This window comes from Rhincodon typus, chromosome 20, assembly GCF_021869965.1.
Source record: "Rhincodon typus isolate 14 chromosome 20, sRhiTyp1.1, whole genome shotgun sequence".
Classification (NCBI taxonomy): Eukaryota; Metazoa; Chordata; class Chondrichthyes; order Orectolobiformes; family Rhincodontidae; genus Rhincodon; species Rhincodon typus.
Window position 1 is genome coordinate 15,344,821 of NC_063351.1, and position 24,492 is coordinate 15,369,312.

General features: G+C 38.8%; 1 protein-coding gene across 1 annotated transcript in view; it reads left to right on the forward strand.

The window, feature by feature from the left end:
• exoc6 (exocyst complex component 6) overlaps positions 1 to 24,492 on the forward strand; it is a 74,418-nt gene that overhangs the window by 43,965 nt on the left and 5,961 nt on the right. The window contains exons 9-16 of the mRNA XM_048608831.1: positions 7,756 to 7,839; positions 7,942 to 7,988; positions 8,733 to 8,853; positions 10,732 to 10,803; positions 12,810 to 12,907; positions 13,661 to 13,766; positions 16,358 to 16,467; positions 18,482 to 18,593. Of these exons, the coding sequence (XP_048464788.1) occupies positions 7,756 to 7,839; positions 7,942 to 7,988; positions 8,733 to 8,853; positions 10,732 to 10,803; positions 12,810 to 12,907; positions 13,661 to 13,766; positions 16,358 to 16,467; positions 18,482 to 18,593 (750 nt within the window). The remainder of the gene's footprint in view (positions 1 to 7,755; positions 7,840 to 7,941; positions 7,989 to 8,732; positions 8,854 to 10,731; positions 10,804 to 12,809; positions 12,908 to 13,660; positions 13,767 to 16,357; positions 16,468 to 18,481; positions 18,594 to 24,492) is intronic.

Here is a 24,492-nt window from a genome sequence, read left to right on the forward strand (position 1 = left end):
CCGACACCACCACCTTTGCTTCTGTTTTTCTTCAAACAGATGACAATCCAATGTACAACTTAGTTATTTTGGAAGATCCTCTAACAAAGGGTTTTTAAAGATTTAAAAGATTTATGTACTGCAACTTGATTGACTGTCTGGAGAAGTTTTATCCAAACTTGTTTTCTGTTTCATGAGTGATTTAGGTATAGCATAATAACAACTTGACTGTTTCAATTTAAGGCTGAAGAAGTATTGAAGGATATATTAGATGCAAATTAACACCTGGTCGAGCTGGTACCTTCTGTTTCTCAGGAAGGTGTTTTTAAAATAAGATGTTGTGAATGGAATGAGTTGAGCACTTGAGCATTTTAGTCTCTGAAGAAACTTCAGAGACTATGTCATAAGTCATTTTTCCATCAAATCTCTCCAGTAACATCTGAAGGTTCCAGAAACCCAAGGATCAAACCTTGGCCTTTAGTAATCAAAAACCTGGCTAAATGCCATCCAACTCCTGTTCTACAGGAGAGCAATTTGTTTACTGAAAATTCATGGTTTGACCATTCTCTTCTAAGTCAACTTTCATTCTTCTTAGAAAATGTGTTGAAGGAGGTACAAGTGATTTCTTGACACAAAATCACGCTTTTAATTTTGGGTTGTGGTTTTGTAGTTTTGTTGAGAAACAAAGACTTTGAGGTTGGTTGGCTCCCTGAGCTGGTTTGTTTCGCAGACATTTTGTTACCATGCTGGGTAACATCCTCAATGCAGCCTCCAATTAAGCCAATGACATGGTAACGAAATGTCTGCGAAACAACAAACCAGCCTCAACATCCACAACCCGAGCTACAAATCTATCCAAAACCTTCAAGACTTTCCACATTGTATGCTTTTATGGCAAAAGTTAATGACATAAGCACAGAAGGAGGGCATTTGGCCCATGTTGCCTATACCAGCTTTTTGGTAGAGCTATTCACTCACACTCCACTGCATTTTTCCCAAAGTGCTGTAATTTTTAAATTCCTTCATTTCATTTTCGATGTCTGTCTGTTTCTGCCATGGCAATTTCTCAAGTAGCTTTTGGGTTATTTGCCAATGCCCTTGATTTGGTGCCGAGCAGTCAGTCAGTTAACCTCATAATGAGCAGAAGCATGACAGATCAACTCTCTTCCATAAAGAATACATTTCGTTCCCTGGGAGCTCTAGGATGCTTCCCATGTCGTGGACAGACATGTAGGAAGTGTGATCAATTTAAGCTCCAAGTTTGAGTTTGAGTGGCAGCTGACATTATTATGGTATATCTGAAGTGTTTTTGTTTCATGAGTGACCATTTTGTGGATACGATCGTGCCGCATTTATAAGGGTGTCCATGCAGAGATGGAATGGGTTCTACTGCCAGACAATCGGGGCAAAAGTCTAGACAGTAGTGCACAAGTTCCTGGGGTGCATCTGGCTGCCCTGCTAGTATTCAGGTCTGAATACTGGTGACAGGTAGTTTCTCTAGGGAGAAACTACCTATCTCGCAGGACCTTAAAGGTAATAACATCAAATTACTCAATGTTATGTTTTGCTTGTAGAGAAATATGAAGTTTTTTGAATTAATGAATACATGGCTACAGAAATGGTGCAGGACTTTAGATTTCTGGGACATTGATTTCTTTTGGGAAGAAGAAACATACACAGGCCAGATGTGCTGCACCTGAGCAAAGCCAAGACTGATTCCTTGTGGGCATTTTGTTTGTGCTGTTTGGGAGGGAATACGTTTAAACTGGGGATTTGGAACCAGGAAATTGGTTCAGAGGAATGTTGAAAGAAAACAGCGTGCAGGAGAAACTCGTCAGGTCTGGCAGCATTGTAGAGGAAAAACGGTTAATGCTTCAAGCCCAGTAATCTGATCTCTAGTATCTGCAGGTTTTTTGTTTTCTTTGAGGAAAATTGAGGTGCTTTGTGGCTGACTCTAAACTGCCCTGTGAAAAGCCCCAGTAAGCCACTCGGTTCAAGGGCAACTACTGATGGGCAATAATGCTGGCCCACCAGACGCACCCACATTCCATGAATGAATAAAATAAAAGAATAAAGCATAAGGAATTGGAAGAGTAAAAAGTGGCAAGATGGTTTCAGAGCAAGAGAATTCGGTAAATTGGGTTTACAATGCACATATATGTGAATCAGTTTGAGTTTCTGGTTTGGATAGCTACATCAACATATGATCTCAGAGGTGGGATGAACAGAATTGAATTCTAAATGTCCTTGGATACAAGATGTCCATGAACTATGGGAGGAATGATGGCAGTACTGATTTTAATTTTAACTGCTGGAGACATGTCTTAGTTGACACATGAACTATATCAGTTTGGTTATTTCTGAGACAATAGAAGTCCCTTTACACTTAGTTTATTTCGTAGGCCACCAACTATTGGGGAAAATTTATGGAGGAACAAATTTGCAAAGAAGTTGTAGAGTGGGACAAAAGTTGAAGTGGTGACAATGAGAGATGTTAATTATCCTAATGCAGACTGGGATGATAATGATGGGCCAGAGAGGAGGAAGAATTTCTAAATTATGCTAAGAGTTTTGGAGATCACTGGCCAAGTGAAGAAGCTGGCATTACTGGATTAGGTTATGAGGAATAAGCTGATCGAAGAGTCGGGGGAAATGTTTTAAGGGACAGTGATCACCCTTTAACGTACAGACAGAACCGATCCAGATTTTGAAAAAAATTAATTGTGGAAATCCATTTCAGTGGAGGAAGAACCAATTTGGATTGGATAAATTGGAAACAAATATTGGCAAGCAGGACTAATGGAACAATGGGTTGCCTTTTCAACAGGAGATAATTCCTGTACTAGCTAGGTACGTTCCTGAGGTAAGACAAACAAGACAGGCTCAGATGATAGATTAAGATTAAGCAGAAAAGGCCAGGTAAGTCATCTGACAAATGGTTTATTATTAGGTGAAAAACAAGCTGAACATAAAGTTCTGGGGTGCATTTAAAAAAATCAAAATGAGAGGTGCAAAGTAACCGGTACAGATTAGGAACCAAAAGAAATTTATGCTTGGAGATAGAGGGCATGGTTGAGATACTATGACTACGCTGCATAGTAGTGTCTCTTACGAGAAGAGGGGTTCTGCTAAAGTCAGAAAAAGGTAGTTGAAACACTGGGGATATATTGGACCAGATACATTTTCAGTTGAGTCACCAGTATCAGATGTATCTGATGCGGAGGGAGGTACAGGTGTAAATTGTGGGCATAGCTTTAATCTTGCAATTTTCTTTAAACTTCTAACTCCAGAGGACTAGAGAATTGTAACTGTTAACCCCTTTTTAAAAAGGGGTGTAAGAAATAACAAACTAATCTCAAACCAGTCAACTTATCCTTGGTAGTTGGGAATGATTCTAAATATAATAATACTTGGAAAAGTGTGATTAATTAAGAAACTTAAATTCGGGGTGAAAATCTGTAACTAATGGTATGTCACAGGGATCAATATTGGAAGTGCAATTATATGATTTGATTTAATTTATTAATGTCATGTATGGAGGTACAGTGAAAAGAGTTGTCCAACATGCTTTACAAGTAGATTACAATTATTTATAATTCTAACTGGACCCCCTGAAGGCCTTTGACAAGGTGCCGCACAGGAGGCTGCTGAGTAAGAGAAGGACTCATGGTGTTAGAGGCAAGGTACTAGCATGGATAGAAGATTTGGCTGTTTGGCAGAAAGCAGACGGTTGGGTTTAAAAAGGTCTTTCTTAGGATGGTAGCCAGTGACTAGTGGTGTTCCACAAGGGTTAGTGTTGGGACCATAACTTTTCACTTTATACATTAATATTCTAGATGAAGGAACTGAGGGTATTCTGACTAGGTTTGCAGACGATACCAAGATAAGTAGAGGGACAGGTAGAATTGAGGATGTGGGATGCTGCAGAAGGATTTGGACAAGTTAGGAGAGTGGGCACAGAAGTGCCAGATGGAGTACAGTGTGGGAAAGTGTGAGGTTATGCACTTTGATAAGGAGAGTAGAAGCATGGACTATTTTCTAAATGGGGAGAAAATTCAGAAGTCTGAAAGCGAAGAGACTTGGGAGTTCTCGTCCAGGATTCGCTCAAAGTAAACGAGCGGGTTGAGTCAGTAGTTAGGAATGCAAATGCAGCTTTGGCATTTATTTTGAGAGGACTTGAATATACAAGCAGGGATGTACTTCGGTGGTCAGGCCACACTTGGAATATTGTGCACAGTTTTGGGCACCATATCTCAGGAAAGATGTACACTCCCTAGAGGAGGTTCTTGAATAGTCCCAGGAATTAAAAGCTTAACATGAGGAACATTGGAGGACTCTGGGTCTATACTTGATGGAGTTTAGAAGGATGAGGGGAGATCTAATTGAAACTTACAGAATACTGAATGGTCTGGACAGAGCAGATGTTGGGAAGTTGTTTCCATTGGTAGGAGAGACAAGGACCTGTAGGCACAGCCTTAGAAAGGGATCATCTTTTAGATCGGAGAGGAAGAGAAGCCTCTTCAGCCGGAGAGTGGTGAATCTACAGAAGTCACTGCCACAGAAGGCTGTTGAGTATATTTAAGATGGAGATAGATAGGTTCGTGATTGTCAAGGGGATAAAGGGTTATGGGGAGAAAGCAGAAGAATGGAGTTGAGAAAGTTATCAGCCATGATTGTATGGTGGAGCAGATTTGATGGGCTGAATGGCCTAATTTCTGCTTGTGTCTTATGGTCTTATTAATAACTGAAGAAAGTGAATGTATTATAACCAAGTTTGTGGATAACAAGTAGGTGGGAAGGTAAATGGTGAGCATGACACCGTTTGCAGAGGGATAGACAGGTTGAGTGAGTGGGGGCAAATGTCTTGGCAGTTGGAATATAATGTGGGGAAATATGAGGCTATACACTTGCAGGATGGATAGAGAAACTGTATTAAATTGAGAGACTGCATGAAGTTTCGGAACAAAGCTTTTGTCTGAATCACAAGCTACCATCCAAGCTTAGTAAGTAATTGAGAACACAAATGGAATGTTGGCTTTTATTTGAAAGGAAATGGAATATAAATGTAGGGAGGTTTTGCTAAAACTATACTAGGCACATATCCGAAATATTGTGAACAGTTTTGGACCCGTTTTATCCTAGGAAAGATTATAGTGGTATTGGAGGCCGTTCAGAACAAGTTCATTCAGCTGATTCCAGGGAGGAGAGATTGAGAGGATTGGGCATGTTCTCATTGGAATATAGAAAAGTGAGAGGCAGTCTTATCGAAATGTGTAATATTTGTGGGGGGCTTGACAGGGTAGACTCAGGTTGTTTCTCCCTTTTTACAAGAGTTTAGGGTCAGAGGGCATAACCTCGCAATAAGAGGTCACCACCTATTTAAAACAAGTGAGGAGGAATTTCTTGAAGGTAACCAATCTGTGGAATTCCTTACTGCAGAGTGCTGTTGAGGCCAGGTCATTAAGTATTTTCAAGGCTGAAATAAAAAAAACTGATTTTTTTTAAAATACAGTGAGAGAATCAAGGGTAATGGGGGGGGAAACGCAAGAAAATGGAATTGACGATTATTAGATCAGCTGTGATTTCATTGAATGGTACAGCAGACTTGGGCTGAAAGGAGCTGAATGTCTTGGGAGGTAAATAAACAACTACCAATTTTCCTTGAGTTTTCAGGAGTTGAGTCACCCTGGAGATTTGATTTCATGGGCAAGGGTTTTGAGGGATTATCTACCAGAAATGGTTAGTAATAACAGTCCAAAGATTGTGGGGATGATAATACTTCAGCTTCTTCCCCCCCCTCACCCCACCAATTAGTTTGAGCAACAGGCTATTTTGGGATCCTATGCTACTCACCAGGTCCTAAGCATACCAGTCTTTGCAATTGGTCAGTAAGTTCGACTGTTAAGAGGTTAATAGTTCAAGACAGCCCGAGTACAGAGTTTATGCTGTTTGAGGTTGACCAGCTCAGTTGCCTGGCCGGTTTGTAATGCAGACTGATGCATCAACATGGGTTCATGGGTTCAGTTCCTGCACTGGCTGAGGTCACTATGAAGTGACTACTTTTTGGGCCCTGTTGTGATGCAGTGGTGGTATCCCTATTCCTGGACCAACAGGTCCAGGTTCAAGTCCCACCTGCTCCAGAAGTGTGTAATTACCAATTTTAAAAATCAACTGGGGGCAAAAAAACTGGTCCATCAAGCAGAGAATGCAAAGCTCGTGCCAAGTCTGTTTACAGCTAACAGCTTACAGCTAATGATACAGGAGAGCTATATTACCACAGTGCATTGAGTATAGGAGTTGGGAGGTCATGTTGTGGTTTTATAGGACGTTGGTTAGGCTACTTTTGGAATACTGCATTCAGTTCTGGTCTCCTGCTCTAGGAAGGATGTTGTGAAACTTGAAAGGGTTCAGAAAAGACTTACAAGGCTGTTGTCAGGACTAGAGGGTTTAAGTTTTATAGGGAGAGGCCGAATAGGCTGGGGCTGCTTTCCCTGGAGGGTCGGAGGCAGAGGGGTGACCTTTATACAAGGTGGTTAAAATCACGAGGGGCATACATAGGGTTGAATAGTCAAGGTCTTTTCCCTAGGGTAGCAAAGCCCAAAACTAGAGGACATGGGTTTAAGGTGAGAGGGAGAAGATTTAAAAGGCGCAGCTTTTTCACACCAGGTGTTGCGTGTGTGGAATGAGCTGCCAGAGGAAGTGGTAGAGGCTGGTACATTTGCAACATTTCAAAGGCATCCGGATGGGTATACAAATAGGAAGGGTTTAGTGGGTTATGGGCCAAATGCTGGCAATTGGGACTGGACTAATTTAAGATATCTGGTCAGCATGGATGAGTTGGACCAAAGGGTTTCTTTTCCATGCTGTTCAGCTCTGACTCTATTTGAGTGAACATAACAATTGGAGCAGGCTATTTAACAATTTGAGGTGTTCTGCTATTTAATGAGATCATAGCTGACTTGCAACCTGGTTCCACGTAACTACCATTGCCAAAATCCCATAATAGTTTTGCATTACAAAATTTGGCAAAATTGTTTTAAAGTTATCAATGAAGTAATATCAATTATAACTTCCAGAAGAGAATTCCAAACTGCTGCAATCTTCATGCTTAGATGTCTCCTAATTTTAATTCCTGAAGGTCTGGCTAAACTAGGAATATGCTTGCCAATGCCAAAATATTCTTCCTAAAATGTTGCCCTCAGAAGTCAGTCATCCAAGTGTGATCTGACAAAGCCCAAGGACTTCTAACTTTCTCATTCTACACCTGCCTGCCGTGGAAGGACAACAGGCAATGCAGCTAGGGTGATCCACAAGAAGGGCCCAGCGGGTGTCGTTAGCCTTCTGAATAGTTAGCTTACCTGTCTGTGATATTTGAACAATTTATGCACGTAAGCCCCTGAGATGTTTGGACCTCCACTGTTTCTACCCTTTCCATCATGTTAAAAAATACCTGATTCTATGCTTTTTAGCTCTGAAGTGAATGGTGTCACATTTTCCTGCATTTGAAATTTGGATATGTGATGCTTTAGCCATCATCTTTGTTAATGACTTGGATGAATAGTTGAGGACCCAGCATAGATCTTTTGGGGCCACCACCGTGCACGTCCTGTGCATGTGCTTGATTATTCATTCTGCCTCCTGCCATTTATCATCCTGGTTAGGAAATTAGCTAACTTTCTCCCTATTTTTAACAATGAGAATAATTACAGATAAAGAGAATTTGTGTAGATATGTGAAACTAAATTATTTTGAATTTGATTAATGTTTTTGCTGTAGGGCGATCGAGAAACCTTCGAAAATTATTACAGGAAACAACGAAGGAAACAAGCAGGATTGGTATTGCAACCACAGTCAAGCATGGTATTGTTCACAATGATTGTTGAGATTTGCATGTCATCGTGCATTTCGTATGTTTGTGATCATCTGGTAAATTTCTTTTCCACTTCCTCCTTTCTGTACTAGCATGAAACTGTTGAAGGCTACAGAAAATATTTTAACCAAATTGTTGGGTAAGTGCTGTGACCTGTTGAAGGCTTAGTAATTCATCTGTGGTGGGGAAGAGTGTCTTAAAGTATTGATGCTTTGCAACTTGGTGCGCCTGCTATTGCAACTACTCCACAATTTTTAATTTTAACCAGGATAATTTTCCACAGTATATGTGGGAGCTGGTGTAGCAGACCTGCTTACTGGTAGCATTTCCAGACCAAAGGGTTGACTCCTTAGATAGTCCTGAGATGTCAGCTAATAGGTTCATGTGCAAATAGATGCCATTTTTGAATAAGACTGAACTAACCTGTTGCACTAATCTTGATTACTGTCACACATAAATTACACACACAACATGAACTTAATAGGTGGCAGGGTGGCTGAGCAGTTAGCACTGCTGCCTCATAGCTCCAGGGACCCAGCTTTGATTCCAGCCTTGGGTCACTGTCTGTTTGTGTGGAGTTTGCACGTTCTCTCTGCGTAGCTTTTTTCCCAGGCGCTCTGATTTTCTCCCGTAGTTCAAAGCTGTGCAGGCTAGGTGGAGTAGCCATGGGAAATGCAGGATTACGCAAATAGTGAGGCACTGGGTCTGGATGCGATGCTCTTCAGAGGGTTGGTGTGGACTTGCTGGGCTGAATGTCCTCTTTCTGAGCTGTAGGGATTCTATAAAAATACATAGGAAGCAGTTTACATATTAAAAATTTACTGTTTTTGATTCTGTGATATAGCATTGTACCTTCTTTTAAATCTGACTTTTTTGATTTTAGATTTTTTGTGGTGGAAGATCACATATTACATGCAACACAAGGGTTGGTGACCAGAGCATTTACTGATGAGCTATGGAATATGGCACTTTCAAAAATTATTGCTGTCTTAAGAACTCATTCAGTAAGTTATTCAGTAGCAGTGTTTTAAAACCATCTCAAGAACAAAATAAACACTGTCACATGTCAGCATAGTTTCAGGCATACCATCTGGGAATTTGACCTTCTTACCACTTTGTTTAGTATATGATGCTGCTACTACAAATTCAGATCTGGTGCATTGAATGTATCAATGTTTTCATAACTGCACGTCTACTGAAGTCTGCTGAAATAGACTGCTTTCTCTGAATACCTCCAAACCCGCATTATAGCGAATGAACCAGCGTGTCTAAGATGAAAGTTGAGGATTTGTACTTGGAAGTGAATCATTGTTGGCCTATAACCTGGTTTCATGTGACTTCTGACTTTGTCCACCCTAGTCCAACACCGGCACCGCAACATCGTTTAAACCTAGTTTGATCTAGTGGTATTTGGAACTAATAATGAAGGAGTTGTGTCACTTATTTTTGTGCCATGGTGCAAGTTAAAAGTATATTATGTATTTAGTGAGCTGTGTAGGAGGTGCAAAATCTAAATCACATGTCAAAAATCCAAGTCTTTGATGTTCAGAAATCAAAGTTTTCTCTTCCATAATTGTAATTGCAGTTGACTATGGGAGGCTGTGTGTCTGCCCTTCGTAACACTGCCAATTGTCAGGTGTTTCATGTTTGTTGACAAGTATATGCTAAAGTGAGAGATGGTTGCATCTTCCTTCTTTTGACTTTTTGTAATTAAGTTATTTAAATTTGGGAAAGGACCTGCCAGGCTTTTGTTTATCTCAGTAGAATTGGGATTTGAGCCACAGCCCTGGGCTGTTTGCATAATCCTTAAATGATTTACAACTGACTAGCCTTCCAAACATGCTTTTAGTCTGACAGTTTAGAATATTCAGAGTTAATCTGCTGTTATTGTTGCAATCTGTCCTCATTAGTCTCAGCTGACCTCTCCATTAGATCAGATTGAATAGTTCAGTATTGAAGGCACCACCAGGAAATAGTTCCTAATTATCATTCTAAATGCACTGTTTTCAAAATACACCCAGTGAAATTAGCAATGTCCCCTTTATGCACTAAATTAAAATCTTTGCCATACAGTAGAACACTATCTAATCCATAAACTGAATAAGTATTGTTCAAACATTGAAGCTAATTTGAATTGTGCTTCAGCATTTAACCTCAAACTGTATGCTTTCACAATAGTACTGAATAAATTGCACTTTGCATTTATGCTAAATTTTATATAATAGCTAATGGCCCAACTGGTCTACCTGCCACAGTGTTCTGCCATACTTCATTCAGTTCTGTTTTAGTGACTGCAAACTTTACTAATAGTTCTATAATAGAGTAAAACATGTAAAGAGACAAATGTAATTCAGTTGCAAGGCTGTTCGCCTGACCATTGCCTTATGCAGACCATTGTTTGCCTGTTTCGCTTTTGGATAAAATACCTACAGAGTATTTAACTGTAAATTTAAGATTCTTTCAAAACTAAGAAATTGAGAAGAAAATGTATAGTGTAATAGTATAGTCACTTCATTGAGGGATGTGGATAATATAGGATTATTTCAATTTATTGCCTTTTTTTTAGTTCCTCATCATTGTCGAATGACATCATGGTTGTTGACTAATATGCTGCTGTTCTTGCATGATGCTATCCACTTTTGCAAATGATTACTTGTGATATGAGTACTGCAAGTAATGAGTATTTGGTTTGAAGTAAAAAAATAATTGCAGTGGTATGGAATGGGAATCTATTTATCACATTGAGTTATTTATAAATTGTAATTGAAAATAACAGTGACCACATAGTAAAATGTGTATTTTTGTAATTCTGCTCTCTCTGGGAGAGCACAGTCATGTGTTTTCTAGAAAGTATTAACTTGGCTTTAATCTTGTACTCCTAGTCCTATTGCACTGATCCTGACCTTATTTTGGAGCTGAAGAATTTAATCGTGGTTTATGCTGACACTTTACAAGTAGGTGTTAGTCACTATTATAGTTTTCTACATTCACTGTTAAATTATACAGTATTGTAATTAACATTTTGATAAATTTCAGAATCTGAATAAATCCCCTATTATTAAAGTTCAAGAGCCTTGCCCTTAGACTCAGCGGGTGTAAACAGTTTTGAAATGGTTTTTCAATTTTAATGCTGAGAAATGTTACATTAAGACATTCCATTAAGTCTTGTTTCAACACTATGACAATAGAGGAAGTGCCTACAGGCTTTCCTGTTTGATGTTTGACAGGAATAAGAGTAATGATCAGCAGTAGCTATCATACTATTGACAAACAGACATAGAAGGCTGCAATGAAGAATGACATACAAAGGGAAGGGTTTGAGAGATTTAGGGGCTAGACGTAAGGGAACAAATGCAGATAGAAAGGGATGGATGGTTTGGAGGACTCATTAGCCAATATGTTTACCTTGTGACCTGTCTAGGAGTGGGAGAGAGATTTTAAGACCATCCAGGGTATGAAATAATGTACTACTCTTGAAGAGTTGTACAAGTCATGTAAAACAAAACATAACTTTGTTTTCATGGATGTCTTGATAAAGATGTTGGAACAATTTACTTCTCAGTTTGATTATACTTAATCTTTTACTGTCAGTTATATACAGCTGAGCTCAAATGATTTTGATGTTAAGGTTAGAATTTCATGAGCTTTCTGATAATTATTCTACGTTGTTAAATAAAACTGATCAAATAAGTTTGTGGAATGTGAAACCTGGGACTGAGTAATACATCTCTTCTAGAGTAAGGCACTTTAACTGGGGAAACCAAACCAAGTAAAGCCAACTTTCTAGATTATGTTGTGAAGTATGGTGTTGGGTTAAGACCTGGAAACCTAAGGTTCAAATGTTTGTTCTATTAATTGATGTTCATCAGAAAAGGGGTGAGGATTTTGCAGCTGATTTCACTGCACCTGGGCCAGACTAGAAGATGTTGGCTGCCTCCATTTCTCTATCTGCTTACAGAAAGTACATTTGTCCAGCTTATCCACCACCTTCCCACAGCATGGATTGTTCCCACATTGTACCAAAATTTTCAAACTATACAATGCCTGACTGGAGAGCAACAACAAATTTTGATCTAGCCAATGTTATGCTCTCCATTTTTTTATTTTTGAAGATATACTACTACTTCCTTCCATTTTCTGTCTTGATATATTTAGTTTCAGATTGTAGTTTGCCTTCCAAATTGATAGCTCAGTGAACACAATATTTAGCTGTACTCTATCCTTGTGACTGTAAGGCAACCGTTACTGAACCAAAACTTGACATATGAATCCATCTTAAAAATTATGGCAGTCTTATTAGAGACTGTTATTAGAGACTGGTTTTTCTAGGCTGCATTGGTCCCACACACTCAACCTATGTGGTTAGAATCATCTTTCCTTTTAATAGAATGCTGTAAACAGATTTTTGCCTCAAATTTTCCAGCATTTTGGACCAAAGTTGAGGACTTCGTACTCTTGAGAACTGAAGCCCAACCTATCCAACATGTTCAGAATTTAGCTGCTTTCCCTTGGAAGTTGTATGTTGGAACCATCTTTGTAAGACATTTTGAGCAGTTGAGACAAGTGTTTTTTTCTTTTCATATAGCCATTCTTGTGATTGACTTTGACTTTGACTTTGTTCCAATTGTTCTGAAGGCCATTGAAAATTGGATTAATGGGGCCTCGTTGTTTTCCCCCCTCAGAGTACAAAAAATTGAGCCAAAATTTTTTTTTGATAAAGTGGCTTGATGTTAAACCTAACCAGAACAAAAAAATCTCTTTGGAAATGCTGCTATTCTGCAAACACCAGCCATCATCTAATTCTGCGTGTCACTCTTCAGTGTTCAATTTTTGCATTAAACTTTAAATCATGAAAATTGATTAGTATTTGTCATGCAGTTCTTCATTTTCAAACAACTGAATCAGTTTGTTACTGCTTGCCAGATGTCCATATGTTCTCTTGATTTGAATTTTTTTCTAGGGCTATGGATTTCCTGTGAACAGACTGTTCGACTTATTACTTGAGATCCGGGATCAGTACAGTGAAACTTTATTAAAGAAATGGGCAATTGTGTTTAGGTTGGTAATGTTTGAAATATGTTCTATCCAGTCACCTTTTTATATCAAAGTGCTGCTATTTATTATCATTATCTTTACTCAACCAATTTCTATCTCAAAGTATTCCTGTTTAACAGGGTGACTCTCCTCATCCAAATAGAGTCGCCACCTCTTACTTGTTTAAACCCTAGACTTGAGCATCAACTAAAACAAGGAAGTGAAATCTTTTACTGGTCTCAAACCAACATCATTTTGATCAAGGCTTAAGGATGATGTTAAATCAGAGCTGACACGTTTTCCTTCTTCGTTTTAAAGACTTGAGTGAAACTAATTTTAATAGTCCATAGTAGGCAAATATCTCTAAGGTGGACATTTAACATTAAAGATGAAAGCATGGCCTAGTGAGTACATAAGGATGGCTGTGTGGTAAATGCAATACTAGAAGCTATTCTTTTCAATAGGGCTTGGTTCTATAACAGGGTAGAGAGTAAAGTATTTTTCCTGTCCATGTAGTTCATGTTATCCCTGAGCTTTACTTATTTGACACGGACGTTGAATGCAAAAGATATCAAGCACTGAATTCCCAGCAGTAGTAATCATCATTTTAAAATTTCCCTAATCCCTGAAATGAATTACTTAAGTTTAAAATAAATTCTTCCACCACTTCATTAGTTGCTAGTCATGACATTATTAATGCATGATTTGTTTTCTATCTAGAGTTTGCGTGGGTGTATATGGTGCTATTTCAGAGACATTAAATCTTATTTTAAACAGGGAAATCTTTGAGTCTGACAACTGCAGTCCTATTCCAGTAGCAAATGAAGAAGAATACAGAACAATAATTAGTCGATTCCCATTTCACGACTCGGAGCTTGAAAAGGTCAGTGACATCATTATCAACTTTCAGATTTATCTTGTAGACCACTCAAATTTGTTTCCAGTTTATTTATGCTGCAACATTAATGAAATTAAAAATAGTTTCTGCTGCATCGCAGTGTTAATTTTCAGTAAAGCTCCGAGTGAGGCCTTGATCTGATTCCAGGTGGGGAATACTGTGAAATTTCTTCAGGCAGCATTATACTGCTTGGGTTTAACACTGCATAATCTACTGAGGATTTTTAAGTTCATTTTTGTATATAATGTAAATAGCAAAATAGTGAGAATATAATGCTTAAACCTTCACAATTGAGTTGATTCCTTTTGAATTAAAAGGAATAGATTGCAGAAACTTCTTACCAAGTCCACAAAAAGTTGTTTCAACTTGGAGCTAATGATCTAAATTACTGCTAGGTAGTTTATTAACAAGATTCTGTCAGCTCTGCAGCGACTAATCTAAAAGCATTAGCTACAGAATAACTGCACCTAAAATATTCAGAAATAAATTTAGTTTGTTCAAACTTATTTCTTCAAATATTTCTTTAAAATGAGGAAAAAATTAGGTCTTAATTGTGGTGTGGATCCTTTTAGCAATAGTATAAATCTGAACTACACTTTCGCCTCTGTCTTAGTGCTTTAGGTCAAGTAGACGTGAATCTTTTGCATACTTTCAATATTAAAGTTGTGCGGTCTGAGGTCTATAGAGACAGTGCAAGAAAATGGCAATGTGTTGGCATTGCTCCCTGTATATACCTTGTGCAACACTTGATTGGAATATGGTTGTTTGCTGATGCAAAAGAAAAATGACTTTTTGTTCCATCTTCAAGGCTGATTATTTTTGAGCAGAAATTTCCTTGTGAAAGTTTGGAAGGGAAGTTAGTTCAGCTGGAAATACCTACTCCTATGTCGTCTTCCCTTAATTTCAAAAATTATCCTGTTTTTAGTAGTGGTTGTGATGATAGTTGTCAGATGACACTGAAGAGTTTCCATTCTGAAGAATGGATAAATGTTAGGCCAGCCTAACGAGCAAAGGAGTAGGCATAAAAGGTTCTTTTTAGTTGGCAAAATCTAACCAGTGATGTGCTAGAGAGATTAGTGTTGGGGCCCCTGCATTTTACAATTTTATAAAAATAACTTGGATGAAGGGACCAAAAGAGTTGTTGCTTAATTTGCTGGTGGAACAAAGATAGGTAAAAATGTATCTTGTGCAGAGGATACAGCGAGGCTACAAATGAATGTTAGGTGAGTATGCAAAGATGTGGGAAAATGTAAAATTTTCCATTTTAGCTGCAAAAACAAACCCATTATTGAAATATTGAGAGATTGTGGAGCACTCCGATGTAGAGTAATCTGGATATCTTGGTGCATGAATTTCAAAATACAATTGCTGTGCCCTGCATAAGTAATTAAGGACATCAGAATATTTGAAGGGGAACTTGGTACAAAAGTAGGGATGTTGTGTTTCAGTTATTCTAGATACTGAGACTGGATCTGGAATACTGTGTACACAATATTGGCTCCTTAGTAAAGGACAGATGCAAATACATTGGAAGCAGTGTAGCCAGTACTAGACTGATATTTGGAAATTAGAGGAAAGATTGGGCTGTAGGCTTATCTGCTGAAGTTCAGAAAAGTTGAGGTGACTTGATTGAAATGTGATCCTGAGAAGACTTAAGAGGATGGATGTGGAGTGATGTTTCCTCTTAAAATCTCAACCTAAGTGTCACCATTGGAAAAACCAAGGAATCACCCATTTAAGGCCAAGATTAGGTGAATTCTTTTTCTCAGATTATCTTGCGGAGCTCTCTTCCCAAAAAGATGGTGTAAGTTGTCCTTGAATACTTTTAAGGCAGAGGTCGGTAGATCCTTGCTGAGCAAGGGGATGAACGTTTATTGGGTTGGGGAATGTAGTTGAGCTTGCACTACTTCACATTAGCCATGATCTTATTAAATGATGGAGTTGGCTCAAAGGGCCAAATGGCTGACTCCTTCACCCAACGTGCATATTTGTGTATTAACTACTTATTCAACAGGACTAAACTCCTGTCCATCATGGGTAATAAATCCCAAGATTTAATTTCAACACAGCAAATTATGATCCTTCACCTAAAATCTGAATTCTGGATATATTCCATACTGATATTGTCAAATAGTTTCAATTTTCCTTTACTTGGTTACTTGTTGACTATTTGGTCACTGAACTTGTGTTTTCTGTTTCCTCAGACTCCCATTTTTAAAGTGTTCCCCTTTTATCGGGGTGGCTTTAGTGTTTTACCCCACAGTTACTTACCATCTGTACTTTCAATGACCTGTAGCTCTGCAGTCCTGACCTGTTTCCCTGCATGTAAGGACATCTTCTAAACTTAATGCTTTGATATGAAGTATTTCAATAACTTTTTTTGTTAGTTTAGGGTTAGATTAGTGGGATTTATGTCACATCTGCTATTTGTATTCTATTTGTTTCCTGGTTCTGAAATCCTAGTACGTTGTTTGAAAGATGTAAATCTGTGCAGTCCTTAAAACAAAAATCAAATGTGTTTTCTATTTTTAAATTGGCCTGATGAAATATTTTGTTTGTTTTTTACAACCTTTTAGCAACCTTTTCCAAAGAGGTTTCCAGTGTCTCAGTCAGTACCTGAGATCTACAAGGAATTCAAAGAGTTCATTTATGCAAGCCTTAAATTTTCAGAATCTCTTCATCGAAGGTGAGCATGAGATAATTCAGGGGAAAATGCCATAATCCATGCCTGCAAACATATCCTAAATATGCTTGCCAATTTCAAATTTGTGACACTTGTGTACTTTTTGAAGATTTAGTAAAGCTAAGCATGGGTAAGAAGTGTGAAAGAATTCTATACCTGAAATTTTAATATGGTGTCATTGTAAAAATAATGAAAATGTAGCAATGATGCATGAATAATTCATCTAAAATAGATGCAAAACAATTGCAGACTTCGAAGGAGACTGATTTGCTACTGAAGTATGTTACGTTTGAAATCTCTTAGGTGGTTTTTGCTAGAAATTACCATTATGTGAGAAGCCTAAGCTATGAGTTTAAAAATTATTCTCGTTCAACTGTGTTGGGTGAGAACGTTAAAGCCACAGGTTCAGCTCACCTACATAATTCTGTAATTTACAGGAAAGATTGGACAGTAAGTGAATCCAGACTTACTTTGTAGGTACCCCTCTTGCAAATCTAATGAATAGTAAAATAGTTCTGGTGATTTTTTTTTTTTAAAAGTTTAGGTAAAACAAGGGCTTTTCAACTGTTTCTTCTGTAACTTCCCTGAAAAGAATCTGCAGTTGCTATACAGTAGATGGTTGCTTTTTTGGACTGGAGGCCTATGACCTGTGGTGTGCCACAAGGATCAGTGCTGGGTCCACAGCTTTCAAAGGTATGGTTAGTAAGTTTGCAGATCTAACAAAAATAGATGGTGTAGTAGACAGTCAAGAAAGTTATGATCATAATAGGACCTTGAGCAGATGGGCCAAGGAGTGACAAGTGGAATTTAATTTACATAAATGTGCAGTATTGCATTTTGGTAAGGCAAACCACGACAGGACTTATACACTTAATGATACGGCTCTGGGAAGTGTTACCAAAAAGACCTATGGGTGCGGGTGCATAGTTCCTTGAAAATGGAGTCACAGGTAGACTGGGTAGTGAAGAAAGCGTGTGGCACACTTGTCTTCATTGGTCAGAACACTGACTATCGGAGTTGGGATGTCATGTTGCGGCTACACTGAACATTGGTGAGGCTGCTTTTGGAAAACTGCGTACAATTCTGCTTGCCCTTCCAGAAGAGGCAAGTTATTAAACTTGAGGGGGTGCAGAAAAGATTTACAAGGATGTTGCTGGAATTGGAGGTTCCGAGTTATTGGGAGAGGCTGAATAGGCTGGGGTGTTTTTCTCCAGAGTATTCGAGGCTGAGGAATGACCTTTATAGAAGCTTATAAAATCGAGAGAGACATGAATAGATTGAATAGCCAGGGTCTTTTTCCTAGGGTGAGGAAGTCCAAAACCAGAGGACATAGAGAGGAAAGATATAAAAGGGACCGAAGGGGGCAACTTTTTCAGAGGGTGGTGCATGTGTGGAGTGAGCTATCAGTATGTGCTGGAGGCTGGTACAATTACAGCATTTAAAAGGCATCTGGATGGGTATATGAATAGGAAGGGTTTAGAGCGATATGAACCAAATACTGGCAAATGGGACTAGGTCAGATTGGGATGTCTGGTCAGCGCAGACGAGTTGGACTGAATGGTCTGTTTCCTTGCTGTATGACTTTATTTTGTGTCATATTAAAAGTGGGACAGATGGAAGTTTAAAAAGCTGCTTAATTTGTCTTTTATTCATAATTGCTTAAAATACATTTAAATCAAGTTGGTTTTTTTTTGGTTTTGTTTAAACTGAGAATATTGGTTCAATGTTCATGTGCCCAGAGTTATTTCTTTACTGTAACTGCATACGTAGTTTGTAGGTTGTCACTTGTTAGTTGCTGTGGAAGGCATTACAATTAATGCAACTTGCGATGTGGACATTTAATGTAATGACATACTTTAAAAGTTATTACATTAAAGTCCCTTTAGAAATGCTTGAGAGGAACCTTGGATACTGATTTGTCAACATAATTTAAGATTGTTTTGGTTATTTGAAAAGCACTTGATTGATCAGTCTTACTAAGTGCATCATATTAATGCAAATTAATTCTGATTTTTAGTTCAACAGAAATAGATGATATGCTCAGAAAAGCCACCAACCTGCTACTGACTCGTACTCTGAGTGGATGTTTACAAAGCCTCATCAAGAAACAGCACATAGGTTTGACTGAAGTATGTATTTAATGTCTAGAAGGCTGTTTCTAAATAGTGCCAAACAGGTGGTTATGGAATATAGTCTAATGAACCTGTTCAGAGATGTTTATTACCAACTTCCAGAGCAGGTGGCTCAGAGGTTTAGACACTAGAACTGCACCACGAGAGCCTAGTTACTACAAACAATTAATATCAAATTAAGCAGTTGAAATCTCATGCTGCATTCTGGGTAGCCAGTCAATTCAGTTAATACTAGTGCTTTAACATTATTATTACTTTTTTTACCTGTCCACTGAGGGGATGCTCCCACAAAAGGGTATCAATGATAATTGGCAGCATTGTAATCAACAAGTGAAATAATTAGTCCTTCTCAAATGGTAGGTTAGATTTTGAGTGCAGTGGTATTGTCCCTACCTCTGAAACAGGAGGCTTCGGTTCAAGTCTCTTTTAACATCACTAAATAGGTTGAGAAATATCTACAACTTCTCTGGGCCAGAAGTCCCACCTACCCCAGAGATGTGTCATGACCTATTTTGAATATTATTGATTTAAAAACTGTTACAACGTGCAAATTCACCTCCTTAGTCCAGGATTAAGTAGCACGTTGTAAAGCAGGAGGACATATCAAATTGAGTCAAACAATTGTGCAATCTATACTAAAGGCTTATAGGTTACAAATTAAACACTTGATAACTACTGTTTTTGAGATACCCATGACTACCAATCCTGTATTGGACCTATTCCAGCATTTTGGCCTCGCATTCTCTAAAACAACTAATACATGCCTTAAAATCTTATGAAATTAAAGTAACATCAGAGTACAAAACTATTGCCATTGACTGAAGGATCCTATAGTAATAAAGAACATGGCAGTAAAATCAAATCAGATGAAGTTTCACAAGCTGGGTTTAACAGGTTAAAATAATTCTGATTTAGATTCAATATCTGCCCACCACTATCTTTATAATGTCAAACATTTTGCTAAAAAGCTTCTCTCAAACTGGTTTTCAAGCAGGAATAATTCATTGGTTTCATGTTTAATTTATTGAAGAATGTACAAAGTTCAACCAAGCTCCGATTTGAAGATGTATCTGTTGGACTTTTTTTTAATTACCTGAACAAACGTTTTAAGTATATTGTTTTAGAAAGTAGGTATGAGAGTAGGTTAATATCCAGTCTCGTTCTTTTCTCATTTCATGTTTGGCTGCTTCCACTTGTCTCCAGAAAAACTGAGTCAGTGTGATCATTGCACCTGGTAGGGCTCCTGTCCCCCCTCAAACTCAAGAGATGCAGCTTTAAATATATACCATAACTAGTTCAGTCATTGTCACAAGATCAAACACCAGTAGGCTCTGCTTTCTTGGACCAAGACTATCTCACCCTAGTTCTCTCCTTTCCACTATCCTAATCCTGAACATTTCTTTTGGTTTCTTTAATATTCCGTCATACCCTTTTCAAGTATATCTTGTTGATCAGGTCCACGTCTTGCTCTCTTGATCTATTCTTATTTATCCTGCATGTACCTCCTTGAAGCAGGTTTCTGACCTTGCCAAGGTAGAACCAGCTGTAATCAAAGTCACAAAACTAATACTTTTGGCTGCAATCATGGTATGTGATCCCCCTTTTTTTTTACTTTTTTTTTTTGCATCCTTTGATATAACTGAGCACACCATCGTTCATTAATGCTTTCCAATTGTTCAACTGAGTAAGACTTTGTATGGTTCCACCCCATCTGATCCATTCATAATGAAGAATTTCTGCCAATGACTTTTGTTTTTGCTCTAGCATTATTGCATGTGAACAACATACCCCCCCCCCCTCCAAAAAATCTATTATTTTCCATTTTCAATTCCTCATCTTTGTCGTGATACTTGGCAATGTTATCAGAATACATGAACATGCGAGCAAGGAACAAGAGTAGGCCACTCGGCGCTTCAAGCCTGTTTTGCCATTCAATATGATCATTGTTAGTCTAATTTTTACCTCAAGTCTGCATTCCTGCATAACTTCAGTAAGCTTTTCATTCCTGTGGTAATCAAGAATCCATCTACCTCTGCCTGAAAAATTCTGCATTTACTGCCTTTTGAGGGTGTATGCTAAGACACTTAACCCAGAGAGACGAAATGTTTCTTCATCTGCCCAAAATGGGTAATTCCTTAGTTTAAAACTATGACCGCTAGTTCTAGATTCTCCCACAAGAGGGCTCCATATGTGTGCTTATAATACCGAGCTCCAACTTAATCCTTCCACTGCTTCTTAGACTGCTTGTCTGTCATCCAATCTTTAGACTGAATTTCCTTACTTTAAATATTAGGAAGACTAAAGCAAATGCTTTTGGCTGGTTTTTCTCCAACATGCTGTTGACTGCTAATCCATCTTCCCCCATCCCCTCCTCCTCCTGTTTAAGACTGAATAAACCTGCTTGCATCCTCTGAATAATATGTAATTCCAAACTGCCTCCAGTCCTCCTCCTCTTAAAGAGCCCAAGCTTCCATCTATCTAACAACACCTTGCCTGTGACTCTCTTCACCCGATTATCCGCAAATCTTTATCCAGGCTTTTTATCTCCAACTTCAGTATTCCAGTTCTCTGGATGATTTGATCATCCCCTACACTGTTTGACTTTGAGCTCATCCAAAACTTTTCTGTATCCTAACTCTGAATCCACTCCAAATCCTGGTCACTTTTTATCAGCCTATGTTTGCTAGATTGCCTTTGATTAAATACTATTATTATTCTCATTGCATATGCAACTTGCACTCATATCAGAAGACAGTAAAATGTACTCCATCTCATTAGCAATATAGTGTCATTCAACGTCTAGTTAAGATTCACCAATGCCTCAATTTCACACCTTGTCAACGTCGTGCCTTCTGCCGTGCAATATTTAGAGAATTCTGGTCTCTTTTGCATTCCACATTCTTTCACACTGCCATTACTGACTGTACATTCAGCTGCTAAGTTCTCAAATTCCTTCCTGAGGCCTTACCTATTGTTTAAGACCATTTCTTAAAACTTGTCCCATTGATCTAACTTTTAATTACCCCTTCAAGAAAGGAGCTTGACCAGTAGTTCTTGCAGCAGGATTATTTATTTGTGTGCTTATCAGTGTCCATGGAGTATTAAACAGCAAGAGACCTAATCTAAATCCCCTGTTCCACCTCTATCTTATAAGAATACATTTCCAAGAGAATCATTGGGTGGTGGTTTAATGAGGTTTATAGAAGGATTAACTAAGCCATGCAGGAAGGTTCATGTTTCAGTTATTGATCTATGCGTAGTTAGCTGGTGTTGGTCAGGGTGGTGGTAGGAATTCTATAATTGGTCTCAACTTCAGCGGATTAGAGAAGGAAAATCCATCCAGAAATCCCATTCCTAATTACAGTCTGTTTGTGCCATACAAAGGAGCATGTGTACGGACCTCGGGCTAGACTAAATTGGGCTCAGCAGTGAATGGTGAATGCTTAATAATTTTAAAAGTACCAGTATTTGATGCTGGAGCTGATGTATTCCTCATCCAAATGGTCATTGTAATTCATAAAAGCTATACACCAGCAAATTGTCACCCCTTTCAAGTGGCAAATGGAAAACTTGTAGTTTAAAAAAGAAATAAGCTTGCTTGACATGTCACTTACATTAGGATAAAACCATATGAATACACTTTCAAGTAGAAAAGGGATTCTGTTTTATAAACTCGACTGACTACTTTTAATACTTAAAAACAGTAAAATATACTCTGTATAGCATTAACATTATGGTGCAATCTATTTAGTGGCCACAGCTCATGGTATTTAATGTTTTTGTGATATTGATGTAACTTTTTGTATGAAACTTGGGTTTTCTACTGTGTTGGTCAGTAAACATTAATTGAATTGATCAATTATCTATTACTTAGACAGGATGAAAATTTCCACACCTAACATCCATTCTAAGCTTGACACCATCCAGGACAAAGCCCACTTGATTGACACACACCAGTATTGTCCACTACTTCCCTTCATTGCTTCACAGTGAAAGCATAGTGTACCATCTACCTGATGCGCTGTGGTAACTGACCAATGCTTTAGCAGAGCCTTCCAAAGCCCCCATCTCTGCCACTAAAGGGACATGGGCAGCAGAAATGTTGGAACATCACCTTGTGCAAGTTCTTCTCCAAGTTTCTCACTATCCTGGTTTTTGGAACTACATGTGCTTGAAATTTTGAAAAACATGAGGATAGATAAGACCCCTGGGCCAGACGGGATATACCCAAGGTTACTACGGGAAGCGAGGGAAGAGATTGCTGCCCCTTTGGCAATGATCTTTGCGTCCTCTCACTCCACTGGAGTAGTACTAGAAGATTGGAGGGTGGCAAATGTCATTCCTTGGTTCAAGAAAGGGAATAGGGATAATCCTAGAAATTACAGACCGGTCAGTCTGTCTTCTGTGGTGGGCAAATTATTGGAGAGGATTCTGAGAGATTATGTGGAAAAACACAGTTTGATTAGAAATAGTCAGCATGGCTTTGTGAGGGGCAGGTAATGCCTCACAAGCCTTATTGAATTCTTTGAGGATGTGACAAAACACTTCGATGAAGATAGAGCAGTGGATGTGGTGTAATTGGATTTTAGTAAAGCATTTGATAAGGTTCCAGATGGTAGGCTCATTCATAAAATAAGGAGGCATGGGGTTCAGGGAAATTTGGCAGTCTGGATACGAAACTGGCTGACCAATAGAAGGCAGAAGGTGGTAGTAGATGGAAAGTATTCACCCTGGAGCTCTGTGATCAGTGATGTTCCACAGGGATCTGTTCTGGGACCTCTGCTGTTTGTGATCTTTATAAATGACTTGGATGAAGAAGTGGAAGGGTGGGTTAGTAAGTTTGCCAATGACACTAAGGTTGGTGGAGTTGTGGATAGTGTGGAGGGCTGTTGTAGGTTGCAATGGGACATTGACAGAATGCAGAGCTGGGCAAAGAAGTGGCAGATGGAATTCAACCCAGAAAAAAGTGAACTGATTCATTTTGGAAGGTCAAATTTGAATGCAGAATATAGGGTTAATGGCAGGATTCTCGGTAGTGTGAAGGAACAGAGGGATCTTGGGGTCCACATCCATAGATGCCTCAAAGTTGCTACCCAAGTCGATAGGGTTATAAAGAATGCGTATGGTGTGTTGACTTTAATTGGGTGGGGAATTGAGTGTAAGAGCCGTGAGGTTATGCTGCAGCTCTAAAACTCTGGTTAGACCACACTTGGAATATTGTGTTCTGTTCTGGTCACCTCATTACAGGAAGGATGTGGAAGCTTCAGAGAGGGTGCAGAGGAGATTTACCAGGATGTTGCCTGGACTGGAGGGCAGGTCTTGTGAGGAAAGGTTGAGGGAGCTAGGGCTTTTTTCAATGGAGTGAAGAAGGATGAGAGGTGACTTAATAGAGGTGTACAAGATGATGAGAGGCACAGATAGAGCGGATAGTCAGAGAACTTTTTCCCAGGGTGGAAATGACTATTACGAGGGGGTGTAATTTTAAGATGATTGGAGGAAGGTATACGGGAGATGTCAGGAAGGTTCTTACACAGAGGTGGGTGTTTGGAATGTGCTTCCAGCAGTGGGTATGCAATCAGATACTTTAGAGACTTTTATGCGACACTTGGATAGGCACATGGAAGATAGTAAAATGTAGGGTATGCAGGGTAGATTGATCTTAGTCGGATAATAGGTCAGCACAACATCATGGGCCAAAGGGCTTGTACTGTGCTGTACTGTTCTATGTTCTATGCTACTGGATAGTAGCGCTGCTACTGGATCGAAAGCCTTGCTTCCTAACAGCACTGTGGATGTCCTTGGAGTCCCTTCTCACCATGCCATTAAGGATGACAAATGCTGGACACCTAACAGTGCCCTTATTCTCTTTAACAAGTAAAACAAGTACCTTTTTGAT